The following is a 12,883-nucleotide window of genomic DNA, read 5'->3' on the forward strand; positions in this document are numbered from 1 at the left end:
CAATGATGCACAGAATATAAACATAGAAAATATAAAAACTGCTAAGAAACATCAAAATCTGTGTGAATTTATTTAACAAGTCTTCAAAATAAAACTAAGCATTCAGCCATATCAATTTTCATCTGAGTTACAGGTATGTTCATAGTTTTAATCCTGATGGCCTATTCTCCATCTTAAAATGTATATTTGCCAACTCTGACTCACCAGCATCAAAGCTGAAATAATGAAATTATTAAGGTATTTTTTAATAGAATTTTCACAAGTGTATCAAACAAACTTACAACGAAAAAAACAAAAAATAACAGCTTCAACAGAAACAAAATAATTAGTGTGGCCAATCACGGCAGGCTGCCACAGCCTGCCACACACAACAGTAATGTTGATGTTTCAGCTTCTTTTAGGTTATTAATGCTGGCTCTTTGTAGAATGATTATATATCTATATCTATATATCTATATATCTATATATATATATATATATATATATATATATATACATATATATATATATATATATATATATATATATATATACATATATATATATATATATATATATATATATATATATATATATATATATGTATAAAGAATTATTAAAACAACTAAAAAAGGAAATAAGATAAAATGTTATGTAAAAAGTGTCATTGCAAAGCTCAATATAAGCAGATACAAGACAAAAAATGCTCTGTATTTCTTGTGCCTTGTCCTCATAACAGCAAGTAACAGCTACAGGGAGGCAAAGTGAATGTTTTTATGTGCACGTACATATCTTACCCAAAGTGCAAATAATTTGGAGTGAATAATAAGAACCGACTACAATAATAAACATATGCTCAGCTTTTCATGTTCTCTCATTCGTATTTTACCATTTACAAAAAAATGTCTAATTCTTTAAAATGTCCCACCTCTTTCTGGATCATTATATACAGTAAATTGTTAAGTTGAACAAAGAAAGACATACAATAGAGAAAGGCAACTGACACGTGAGGAAAGGAAACATTCAAAATGCATAAAACTGCAGTTATAAGAGCATTAAAACAGTAACTCCATTACACTTTTAAAATATTGACTGCAAGTTTCATCTACTATACTGTATCAGTGTTTGGTGTCTTTTCTTCAGAGTATGATTTCTACCTGAAGTTACATTATTGATGGAAAAAAATGTTTTACACAGTTACAAGCAATTCGCACTTATAATAATAAGGCACTCCATGAACAAAATCTATTTAAAAATTTTTTTTAACTTTGTGAGGGTTCATGCAAACAATGCAGCATCAAAACAGGATTTTGGACACCAGCTTTTAGATTAGAATCTGACATAGACGGGACATTGAGTAACTGATGTCTTATATAAAGAAATTGACCTGAGGCAGTATGTGTTAGCCTGTGTTTCCTGTCTTGGTAATTACTCAGGGTTCTTGCCATAATAAAGAGTAAGTTGAGGGAAAGGTGGGATTTTAGGAAATGAATGCTCTATAGGCTGGTGTGGCAGTCACGGCATAAGATTCTGTCGCCATCAGGGAAAAACCCAGCACCAACAAGCGAAACAGAGCACTGCGAGCAGGTGAAACACGGCTGATGCCACTGACGATCTTCAAATGAGATGTACTTTCCTCCTCCAAAGCCTGAAGAGCAAGGAAAAACAAATTGACTGCTGAAAGTTGATACTTGAAAATAAAATATCAGTTTTTTGACACTAAATTATCCTGACATTTTTTTTGTCTATAACAGGGGTGTCAAACATAAGGCCCGGTGGACAGCATCGGCCAGGCAAAGACTCCAATATGGCCCAGGGTTAGGAAGGCTTTCAGAAATGTTAACGACGAGTGGATACATTTTGAATTTTTTACTGTTTTCAAAAGTTTCATCACCAGACCAATGGTCATTTATACTACAGCAGTGTAGTTAGGTAATAGATAAAAAAATTACATGATAGAAAAGTTCATGTTTTTCGCTATTATTTACTATATAAATTTATATAAATATATATTTTTTAATATTTGAAATTGTATTTTTTTGTATATCTGAGGGAATAAATGTTAAACGTCTTCATAAGTTAGTGATTAGTTTCAGGTCTTCAATGCATTCAACACTATTTTTTGCCATAAATTCTCTGTATCTACCCTCTGTGGTCCAAGCAGTCTTCCATACCATACTGAAATTCAATGTATGTAGTGTATAAAGGTAGCACTACAAGTATATTCACAAATCAAGATAGTGATGTATACACCGTGATGCATTCTTGCCTGTGATGGGTTTGCTGCAGGCCTCACACTTCTTGGCGTACAGGTTTCCAAAGCACTTGAGGCAGTAAGGGCTGTCATCCCGGGAGGTGAAGTGCTGACCTGCCAGCTGGGTCTTACAGCTGGTGCACACAAAACACTCCTTATGCCACGGCTCATCACGATAGGTCACTCCACCTTTGGTCAGAGTCTTAAAAAAAGATCAAGGGTCATGTGGAAATCTGTCACACTACTGCAGAGATTTAATACAACTAATTTTTAACTCATTTTTTGAAGTGTGGCAGTTTACCAGTTTCTCAAACTGTAATAAGTCTTTATAACAATGTGGCAGCTTTCCTGACCTTTTTACAGCGTGTGCAACGTGGAGCAAACTTGTCCTCGTAGCAGGCCACACAGTAGTGCTCATCCTTGTCAGGAATGAAGGACTTTGAGCCAATCGGCTGTGAACAGCTGTGACAGATGAAACAGCCCTCATGCCAAGTCGAACCTGCATACTCGAGTTTTCTTGTGCCTACAGTAACAGAAGAATGGAAACAAGAGACAGAAAATGAATGATGGAAAGAATGAATATAAAAGTGCTAAGCTTGCATCATCTACACGTCTTTATAGGATAGTTACGATCATTTTGGTATTTTTTGTGGTTTTATTAAAATAGGAAATAAAACAGTTGAATTGCATGAAGACATATAAATCCATTTTGTTTCACTAAGATTTATTTTTCATCATAATACCACAGCCCCCATACTTCTCTCCTACAACTGGAAACTGGTGGCAGGCCTTAAAAGAAAAGGGATAATGCCATTTCCCCCTCTGTGTCCTCAACCAATCCATCTTGTATTCCACAGCTGTTGAGATTTTTATTATACTGGTTGGTTTATTCTACAGTGACGCAGTGGTTTGTGTTGGGCTGACATCTTGCATTACTGCTAACGTTTCCTCGCCTTAGGGTATATGTGCTGTTGTGATCTCTAATCAAAAACACTGAAATCCCCAGCAAAATCTTTCCAGATTAGAAACTGACATTAATAACTGTGGCTCAAGAAGCATAATATTAACTGATAGACATGCCTATTTGACAAAAACAATAAAAGTGAACATGCTAAAATAGAATTCTGTTTTTCTTTCTTTTTTTTTTTTAGAAGAGAAAGCATTTCAAAAGAATAGCAATAAGCTTTAAAAACGTTATAAACAGGCAGTAAGTTTATAACAAAGCACGAAATCTCTGCACAGAAAGCCGAATTTCTAAAGAATGCTTTCTGCATGTAGTCTAAAGTCAGTATTCTTTAAATAGTCTCTTGACTCTACAGGCCCTCTTGATCTTACACCACAAAACTACTGTGTACTCTGCTTATTACAGTACACGTTTACAGTACACTTCCATAAATGGATTTCCCATATATGTGAGATGCAATCAAAAACTTTCACTTACAGCACAGGGATAAAAGGATTTCAATTTGGTTAACGTTTCATTCAAGGTCGTGTCCTTGAGCCATACACTGCTACGTTTTGATCACTCGCTTGAAGCTCTGTTTTGACTAGTCGCAGGCGTAGATTTGTGATACACACTGGATTTCCTCCAGCCTGTCAAAACAGCGACCCTTCAAGTTGCAAGTAACTAAAAGTGGTGAGTAGGGTGAGAGGTGAGTGAAGATTGTGCCCTTGTAGGACAGTTGTGTGTGCTGTAGTTCATTTGCACATAACGTCCTTGCTCAGACGTCTCAAAGGACTGGCATGGCTGTGCAGAGCCTTTGCACAATTTTGCAGACTGTCATCTATATGCTGTAACTGATTACTGTCACCAGGTGGCAGAGTCAAAAATGTGTGGAAGAACCAGTCTGTGGGCTGTTCTTGTGATGCTGTTGATCCTTCAGCCAGCCATGGAGAAGATTGATGTTATAACATGCAAAGAGTTAAAGTGAAACCAAGCATTCAAAACAAAACAACTGCAGCCAGTGTCTGGGCTTTTTCACGCTACTGTTTTGATCTTTGGTATTATTTTGTTCTTTTTTCATGCTTCTGTCTCCCCTTTGCAGTGAATGCTCCCTTTCCTGCCCAGCTCCACTTTTCAACCAATCAGCATTCGATCTACACACAGCATCATCTTTGCTGAGCCATGCACTGTTGTCGTTTTGAGGACTGCGCATCAGCGCATCTCTGTAGAGATAAACGAATACTCACGCAAATGAGCACAAATACAGTACCATGAATCCCATTTTAAGACAGTAGAACTGGGCACTCTCAGTCTGATCTTATGGGAAAATTTCCCAGTGTGCCTGACCTGATGCACTGCTCTTCAGGCTTGAAAACTCCAAGCTCGTCTACTGGAAATACTATTTGGTGTCTGAGTTTATAGCCAGAGACCAAAAACTCAAAATGATATCAGTTAGCTTAGGTAAAAGTTAAATCACTTAAACTTTTTGGTGTTTTTTTAGGTGAAGCAGAACATATCTTGTATGTTTTGTCTGTCTGAAAAATAGAAAAGAACTTATGCAAGACTTCAGTCGCCACAACAACAGAAACGCTAAATGATTTTCAGAAGTGAAGAAGAGGACCATTGTCTGCGACTGCACAACAACATCTGGTTGATGATCTTTGGCAATGGAATAATTTCAGTACTTTTATCAGAACAATCTTGATAACCAAAACAGTTTCTGTGGAATCTTTATACTGATTCAGTGTAAACTGTGCTTTTCTCCTCAAGTCGCTAGCACTAAGGCTATCATTCAGCTATTACACAATGATAAGTATGCTTCTGTTTTTTACAGGTGTTTATGTTATTTGATGACAAATGATGGCAACTGGACGCACAAAAATGAAACAGGATGAAGTAAGTGTCCCTGTAAATTTGTCTTACATAATACTGAATAAAAAAGAGGAGTAATTGGGGGAAGCCAAAGTCTTCCTTGAATTATTTGTAGATTATGAGGGCTGATAAAGATAGTACCGGGGACTGGAATTTGCAGCTTTCTCTACTGATATGATCAGTTTACTTCCAGTCTGTCAGCCATTGGGATCTAGTTTAAACATGTCAATACAAGCAGACTATTCAAGCCTCGTCTTTGCCTCTTTATCATTGGTCATCCTTTTTTCTAAATCCATCCTGTTTCGCCTTTTTCTATAATTTTGACTTTACACTTTTCATTTGACCCTGCTTTCTGGAGTTTACCATCTTACAGTTCTTTTAAAATGATGTGCCTATATTTTAACTTTTCAATTTGAAACAAGTGGAATACATAAAAATAAAAGGAGGGACAAGGAGGAGGGGGTTAGTAAGGTATCATATTTTATGACAATGTTTTTCTATTTTATTGAATTTCATCTTATGGCTCGGCTCATGTTTCAAAATGCCCCACAACTTTACTTTTCTAAATGCCACTGGAAGCATACTTCATACAGACACAAAAAATAAAAACTGTAAACTGTTACAAACAAAATTTAGAAAAAAGACTATAATGCACATTTCATCTTCAAAGTCCCTTTGCACAGAAACATTGCAGCATCCACACATACCTGGCATGACAATCTTGTCACAGGCTACACACTTGGAGGAGAATTCATTACAGTAGCAGTCATTGCAGAGCAGTGCATCATCCTGGCTAGTGAAGGGTTCATCTGCCAGAGAGCGATCGCAGCGGAAGCAACGGAAGCAGTGCTCATGGTAATGCCGGTCTTCATAAAAGAGTTCCTGGCAGCAGAGCAAAGAAAAGGCAAGGACACTGAAAGTCATTTCATACACTTACAAATGTGTCCAAGAAATGAAGTGACATTTCCAGGCATATAAACTAAGGGGATAACAAAAATACTAAAAAATAATTTGTGTTTATAGCATGAGCATTGAGGAGTTTAGTCCTGGGCTAGGTCAAATGTCTGTATATGCAGTGACAAGTAGGTTGCACATGTGCATGACTGTGATTTTATTGGTCAGGCATGTGGAGTGAATTCATTGTATACAGGGCTTTTAGCCAGGAAAATGCTGGCTTTATTTTTCATTTACCCCTCTTAAGGGTGTTGATAACTGAATGGAATGTTTTAGCTAAGTAAACTATCAAGCACTGTGTCATAACTCCACTTATTTGACTCCATTATGGACCATATTGGCTTTAGCTGATCCACTTCATATTAGTGTTTTCCACTGAGGGAGGATTACATTTTAACTTGATTGTGGGGAAGAAATAGACATTGCCTAATGCTGCATTTTTACGATCTCAAAATTAGTTAGTTGGCATTTATGGACTTCTGTGGAAATTACCTGCATAATTGCTTGTTAAATTAGCCTCTACAATGTCTTGCTACGCAAAATATATAGATCACGCCTCGTTTACTATGAATTATGCATCATTAACATGACATAACTTCTGTTTTAGCCATTCAAAGCCATGTCCAAACACTGTAAAAATGGCATAAAGCTCATTGGAGTAGTTCTTTTGTGTGATTTATCTTTGTTTAAACAGTTAATACAAAGTCCACACTGTGGAAAGAGGTAGATCATTAGTAGTAGTTTATTACATAAGGAAATCCTATATATACAATCATGTTTTTATCTTTTTATAACAACTATCGAATGCTTTTCAACTGCAAATCTAAAAAAATATTTCACTTGTTACTCTTGTTGTCGAGCACATAGCTGATTGCATGTTGGGTCACGTTGAAATGGATGCCTTACCCTTGCGTCATGGCCAATCAGTTCTTTGCACTCGTCACATGTGTTCGAGAACAAGGTGTCATAGCAGGGGATGCAGTAGGGGCTGTCATTAGACTGGATGTACTTGCGGCCATACAGCGATTCTTTGCAATTGTCACAGTCAAATCGGTCAGTCATCGTAATTTCCTAAAATAGAGAAAAGATGCATTCAGGTCATCAATGATTCTAAAGTAAAATGCTAAAAAGCAAAAGTGAGAACAAACAATAAAATCACAAGAGAAGGGAACAAGGAGGGAGCGTGCTCAAGAATGATTCAATCACCTTTTCCATCACAGCAGCCGAACATCAGTGTAGACTTTCACTGCCAATATTTATGCTGTAAATACTTCAGCTTGTACCAGCAATGGAGCTGAGCTCAAACAAAATACACAGCGCAAGTGGGAGCAAGTGGAAAGAGACGCAGGGAAAGGAGTGAGGGAGGGAGTTAGAGCAGTTCAAAATGCCTTTTAACGTTTTATTACTGTGTGATGAAAGTGTGTGGTAGGTGCAGAGGGAAGGGGGCAAAAGAGGGAGCTGTCACTTGCTGTCTTTGAGTAAAACACCTTCCTGTTTCTATGAAGCGCAAGCTAACGAGTAAAACGCCAAACTGAACAACCTCTGCTGCGATTATGACAGAAAGACGTAGTATATCTGCGCACATCACATGAAATCCACGTGCGTGTAAATATTTATGATGCAAGGTTTTTTTTTTGTATATAGCATGGACCACCAACAGATACAGAAATCTGGTGAAGCGTTTGAAAGTGTGTTTGTGTGTGTATGTCTGAACACAACTGCTCAGCAAGTGGCTTCCTTGCAGGACAAGATGCAGCTACAGTGTGTGCCTTATAGATAATAGGCAGTAACTGTCTATGAATATGGTTTCCGTTGTACGAAAGCACCCTTGATCATGACTGAGTGAACAACAAAGTGACAGAACAACATTGTGTGAGCATTATGGTAACAGTATCAGGTTGCCAAAACATTACAACATGGCTGGAGAAAAGCCCAGTGATAAGCTATACCGCCCTCTGGCAGGCTCTAGTGCTGGCTATTCATTCCCACCACCCAGTAACAACAATCATCGTTGATAAGACAATCAATCAAACTTTAAACTGCTCCATTGCTGCCTGTCTTACACCCACACCCTTAGAAAAACACCCACGGCTGCATGCACACAAGCATATTACACACAAATCCCAAAGGAGGCGTGTAAGTACACATACTGACATTTTTTGTACCAAAGGGGGAAAAAAAGAACAAAGCCAAGTCACACAGGATCCACCATCAAAGAAAAAAATAGTCTCAGCCTCTCAAGTTTCAACCGTCTCTGCCGCTTTGGACATGTGTATGAACGGGCGCACATCACTACACTGCCATGTCACTCTAATTTAATGACTGAATGTCTTAAATTCTGGGGCTTATGCGAAAAGATCAGAATAAGCAGCTGTGGTTCTGTTGTGTTTTAACACTATATTTATGTACATTTGATACACCATCCATCTAAGAAACGGCTGCCATTGGCCCACATAACTACAACGTCAGGATTAGATCAGCAAAGTATAAAGCTCAAAAGCAGCACTGCGACCTTAATATTATCTGCACGTCACGTTAACATACCTGGCACTGCTTTCCAGGCAAAGGTACGGGATGAGGCATGACTCACAAAGCCAGAGAGTCAGTGCTATGACGTCTGATATCAGATTAAATTTCCACAGCAAATCACACACGTATTTATTGCCTGTTTCATATTCATACATGATCTGTCCATTATGATAATAAAGTATATAGAAGTTGTTAAAGTAGAGAAGTGAGATGTTTACACTTCGATTCCTTAAAGAGTACTAAACAGTCTGCCTTTTTTTTTTTTAGGTTTGTCTAGTTTCCCTGTCTAAAAACTAGTTTAGGGTTAAGTATCCAAAGAACTCAGTGGAGCACAGATGAACATTAGAAGTAATTGCAAAATTTTCCAGAACCAAGTACAAATATATTGCATGTAATACTTCAAGAATCAGAACAAAGGCTGTTTTTTTTTACTCCCAGGACTTTTAGTGTTACAGTGAAGTGATTTACTTCAAATACCAATCCAAAGCCTAAAATGAAGTTCTAACAGCACAGACTCTCACAGAGAGGGGCATGACGTCAGTGCACTGACCCTGCAGTGATGGCTTAAGACGTGACTGCATGCAGAAATTGTTGGCCACTAATCAAAAGAGAAGAGAAGAGAAGAGAAGAGAAGAGAAGAGAAGAGAAGAGAAGAGAAGAGAAGAGAAGAGAAGAGAAGAGAAGAGAAGAGAAGAGAAGAGAAGAGAAGAGAAGAGAAGAGAAGAGAAGAGAAGAGAAGAGAAGAGAAGAGAAGAGAAGAGAAGAGAAGATGGTGAGACAGCCGCAGTGAACTCTACTCTGAAAGTCAGTTCTCACAGGGAGAGGGCTGTGTATCTACTACTGTATATACTAGCTTTCTGGCAGAGTTCCATTGCCTTTGTGTACAGTACCAAGTGACTAAAAGCCCCACTCTGGGTTAATAATGTTCAAAAATACCAGAAGTGTGACTGAACTCATTCCCCTGGGAAAAGTGTGGGCTTTTCAGGAAAATCGCCACTGAATCGACATAGGCCCAAAATTATTGCCGAAAGTTCAAATATAGTGCTTCTTCAGAAAGAGACTTTACGCAGACAACGATGCATACCATTCTCTAGATTTTCAAAGCAACATTCGTTTCAGCAGCGGGGTCGGTGAAGTTGATTCTGCAGGAATGTCACAGTCATATTTAGAATAAACTTGTACGAGTTAAGTTTAAAAATGGTATTGTTTGAGAGCTGACAGTCAACTGTCATCTTAAAACTCTCTCAAAAACATTTGAGACACAGGGGTCTCTAATGTTTTGCCCTTAGTTTCTAGTACCATTATCAACCAAACTCTCAGTCACCCCAAAAGATAAAATCTAATAAATTTCTGTAAAATGAATTGCAAATTCATACTATGCCAAGGATGAACTTGCAATAATTGCTCTTGCTCCAACCACATATCAAAACGCAACTATAGAATTATAGTTGGGTTTAAACTTGCTACAAACAGACCTTCAGACTTGTTTTCGTATATCAGGCTATAAGATAGCAGAAGAATGCCAAGGCCACATTCTAATAGTCATTACAGCCATCCATGATTGGCATCAGGAGGTCAAGTTCAGGGTCAGTTGTGAGACACCACAAAGCAACAGACCAACCAGAGCATGCAGACTGTATCCTGTTGCTGAGCAACATAGTCATGGTTGGTCACTGAAGAGCTAGCAAACACCCTGTCCAGTCCCACAGGCAGGCCTGTTAATCCCCAGCCCAAACTTTGCATATGCTCTGGTTAATTCCAAATGAACAGTCACACAGCCTGCTGGGAACAAATGTGCGAAATCTGTCCCTTGTCCTCTGCAGCTTATCTGGAGAACATGTTTGTAAAATATCTCCTGACATCATGCTACACCAACTGGGGACAGAGATCATCTTGACCACAGAAAGCAGATGGCTGTGTATGATCTGTAATAAACACTCCTATAGTTATTTATATATGTAAAGATATATACATATACTCCACATTAACAGAGAAACTACTGAATCAATTTTCAGCAACAAGAATGAGAAAAACACATTTTATGACTATTTTATTAAACAGTTAATGGGGAAATGTCACATATCAAAGATTAATAATAGTGCCAGTGCAGAAGCAGTGTGACTGGTTGGACCAAGATAAGCCAGCATGACAACTGGAGGAAATAGCATCACGGCCGTGGCACAGCAGTGACACTTTAGGAGCATATTTTAAAATTGTTCTGTTTAATTTTAAGGTGGAAATTACAGAAAAGTTGTGGTTACATTGTAATATGAGGCATGCATGCAATAAAGTAGTTAAGAAGAAGCCATTTAAGCATAAGAGCAACTGCTGTTTGTTATTGTAGGTCTGTGTTTATACGTCCTTTGTGACATGTGTGCTTTTAAATCCAAGTGGATACTTGTAATGTGTGGATTTTACTGTGGAGAGTAAAGCCTGATTTACTTTGAAAAAGTAGTAGCAACAAAAGCCACTCAATCACTTTAACTGACTGAATCTTTCGGCAGTAAAAAGACTCACAAACTAGTTGGAGTGTGTTTTGTGCGGGTCACCTTCAAGTAGTACACCATCTATAAAGGTTCCAGAGACAGTGATGAAGTAGAAATGAAGCCCAAAAACAGATAATGAGCAAAGAGTGTGAGATAAAAAGCAAAATGCATGTTGTCTTACAAAAGTCTTACAATAAATTAGAGAAAAAGTGAAACAGCTGCATTTGGATAAACACATATGATCACATTGTGTCCTGTCTGCTGCCTGGACATCTTCCAAACACAGTAAGCCTTTTCTGGCTTTGAGATAGGAGAAATTTCAGTATATCGTTTTAGAGCCTACTTGAGCATATGAAAAATAAAGCACATTAGCAAGAAAAACACTTGTGAAAACAATTGTGTCTCCATCCAGTGGCTATATGAAAAGAGCCTGATGGAGATGAGTTCATTCATTCCAGTTCCTCAAAACCAAGGAAGAATTTCATTATGGTGACTAATGCAGTCAAAGTATGAATTGCACAATGAAGATTTCTTTTAATGGTTCAGAGCTTAGGTTTATGACACAATGTCACAAGAACTGCATTCTGTTTTCTTTTCAAGTGACTCGCAACTAGACCTTCTGGGAAAATGTTCCAAATCCACAAGTCACTCAACAAACGAAATCCCATCAGTATGGCTGTTTTTGTGAGGATCATTGAAAGTGGTCAGAAATATTTAGGTTGTAATAAAACAAAAACAGGGTTGGACTTTGCTATGTATTTGCTAAATTAGTCAGTTGTTTGGTGCGCTGTTCCTGTTGGCTTTCACTAGATCAGATAAATAAAGTCCAGCAATCAAAAGGACACACTGAGTCTTATCACAGGAAGAGAAGGAAATTGCTCATGAATGAGAGATAATGCTGCAGCTCTATTCAAAGACAGATGTGCTTATTTAAACAAGCATATAAGTGCTGGTTTTGGAAATACAAAAAAACACTTTAATTCTAGTGTTAAGCAACAACTTTGCTTACTTAAAAGTAGCAAAAAAATCCACCACAATGAACTGACAGTTTAGTCAAATATGCCGCTGTTTAGTGTAGCTGTTATGCAGACTCTTAGCAAGAAATCCAAACTGCAATCTCTGCAATAAACTCTGCAGTCATCAGAGTTTATTTGATGGGGTCGGCACCAAGCCACTGTTAAGATGCTATTGGTAGATAACCAGTGGCTCCACTAGATCTGTTGTCATTTTTGCACTCTCCGTCTTTCATTAGAGGAAATCTTGGGCCACCCACATTCTCAGTACATTAGAGGAGCATCTGAATATAAAGGTACACAGAGACACTTTCTTCTGCTGAGTTTCTTTCAACAACATGGTTGAGAAAGATGTGGCAGGGCAGAGAGACGTAGCTATGGTCTGGTGTGAGGTCACCTGAGACTGCTCTTCTGTGGAAGCATGGGTCAGACTTGACAACAGAGTACAGGGTGCAGGACCAGACACTGGAAGGCTAACCTGTTATTGCCTCTGAGCATTTAAACACCGCCTGGTGTGGAGTGGGAGGCGACAGAAGGCTCAAGTTAAAGCCAACATCATAAACATAAAGGAAGAAAATGAGTACCTGCAACAGCAAATGTCACCATGGCCTTTGTAATTTGTCCATTCTTGGCAGCTTTTAATGACCAGTGTGGGAAATGACTTAATGTCTTTTAATATTAGCCTTCAGTCTGTTGTGTTGTGCACACAGCAGTATTAGGGAAAAGCTACAAGTGAATATCAGCTGGCTTGAAAGAACTGTATCTCAAACCTTCTGGAGTCCTTCATTAAAAGGATCTGACACAATGATTTATGTGTGTACAAAAGATAAACAAAAGCCCAGCACATACTGCA

The 12,883-nt window shown here is 38.1% G+C and overlaps 1 protein-coding gene across 1 annotated transcript in view; it reads right to left on the reverse strand.

The window, feature by feature from the left end:
* Positions 1–611: 611 nt before the first annotated feature.
* The window catches only part of fhl3a (four and a half LIM domains 3a), a 28,061-nt gene continuing 15,789 nt past the window's right edge, over positions 612–12,883 (reverse strand). Inside the window, exons 2-6 of the mRNA XM_026183947.1 lie at positions 6,909–7,073; positions 5,756–5,930; positions 2,587–2,756; positions 2,249–2,435; positions 612–1,627 (exon numbers count right to left, since the gene is read on the reverse strand). Coding sequence (XP_026039732.1) covers positions 1,476–1,627; positions 2,249–2,435; positions 2,587–2,756; positions 5,756–5,930; positions 6,909–7,064 — 840 coding nt within the window. The 5' untranslated portion in view covers positions 7,065–7,073 and the 3' untranslated portion in view covers positions 612–1,475. The remainder of the gene's footprint in view (positions 1,628–2,248; positions 2,436–2,586; positions 2,757–5,755; positions 5,931–6,908; positions 7,074–12,883) is intronic.

This window comes from Astatotilapia calliptera, chromosome 11 (genome assembly GCF_900246225.1).
Source record: "Astatotilapia calliptera chromosome 11, fAstCal1.2, whole genome shotgun sequence".
Lineage (NCBI taxonomy): Eukaryota > Metazoa > Chordata > Actinopteri > Cichliformes > Cichlidae > Astatotilapia > Astatotilapia calliptera.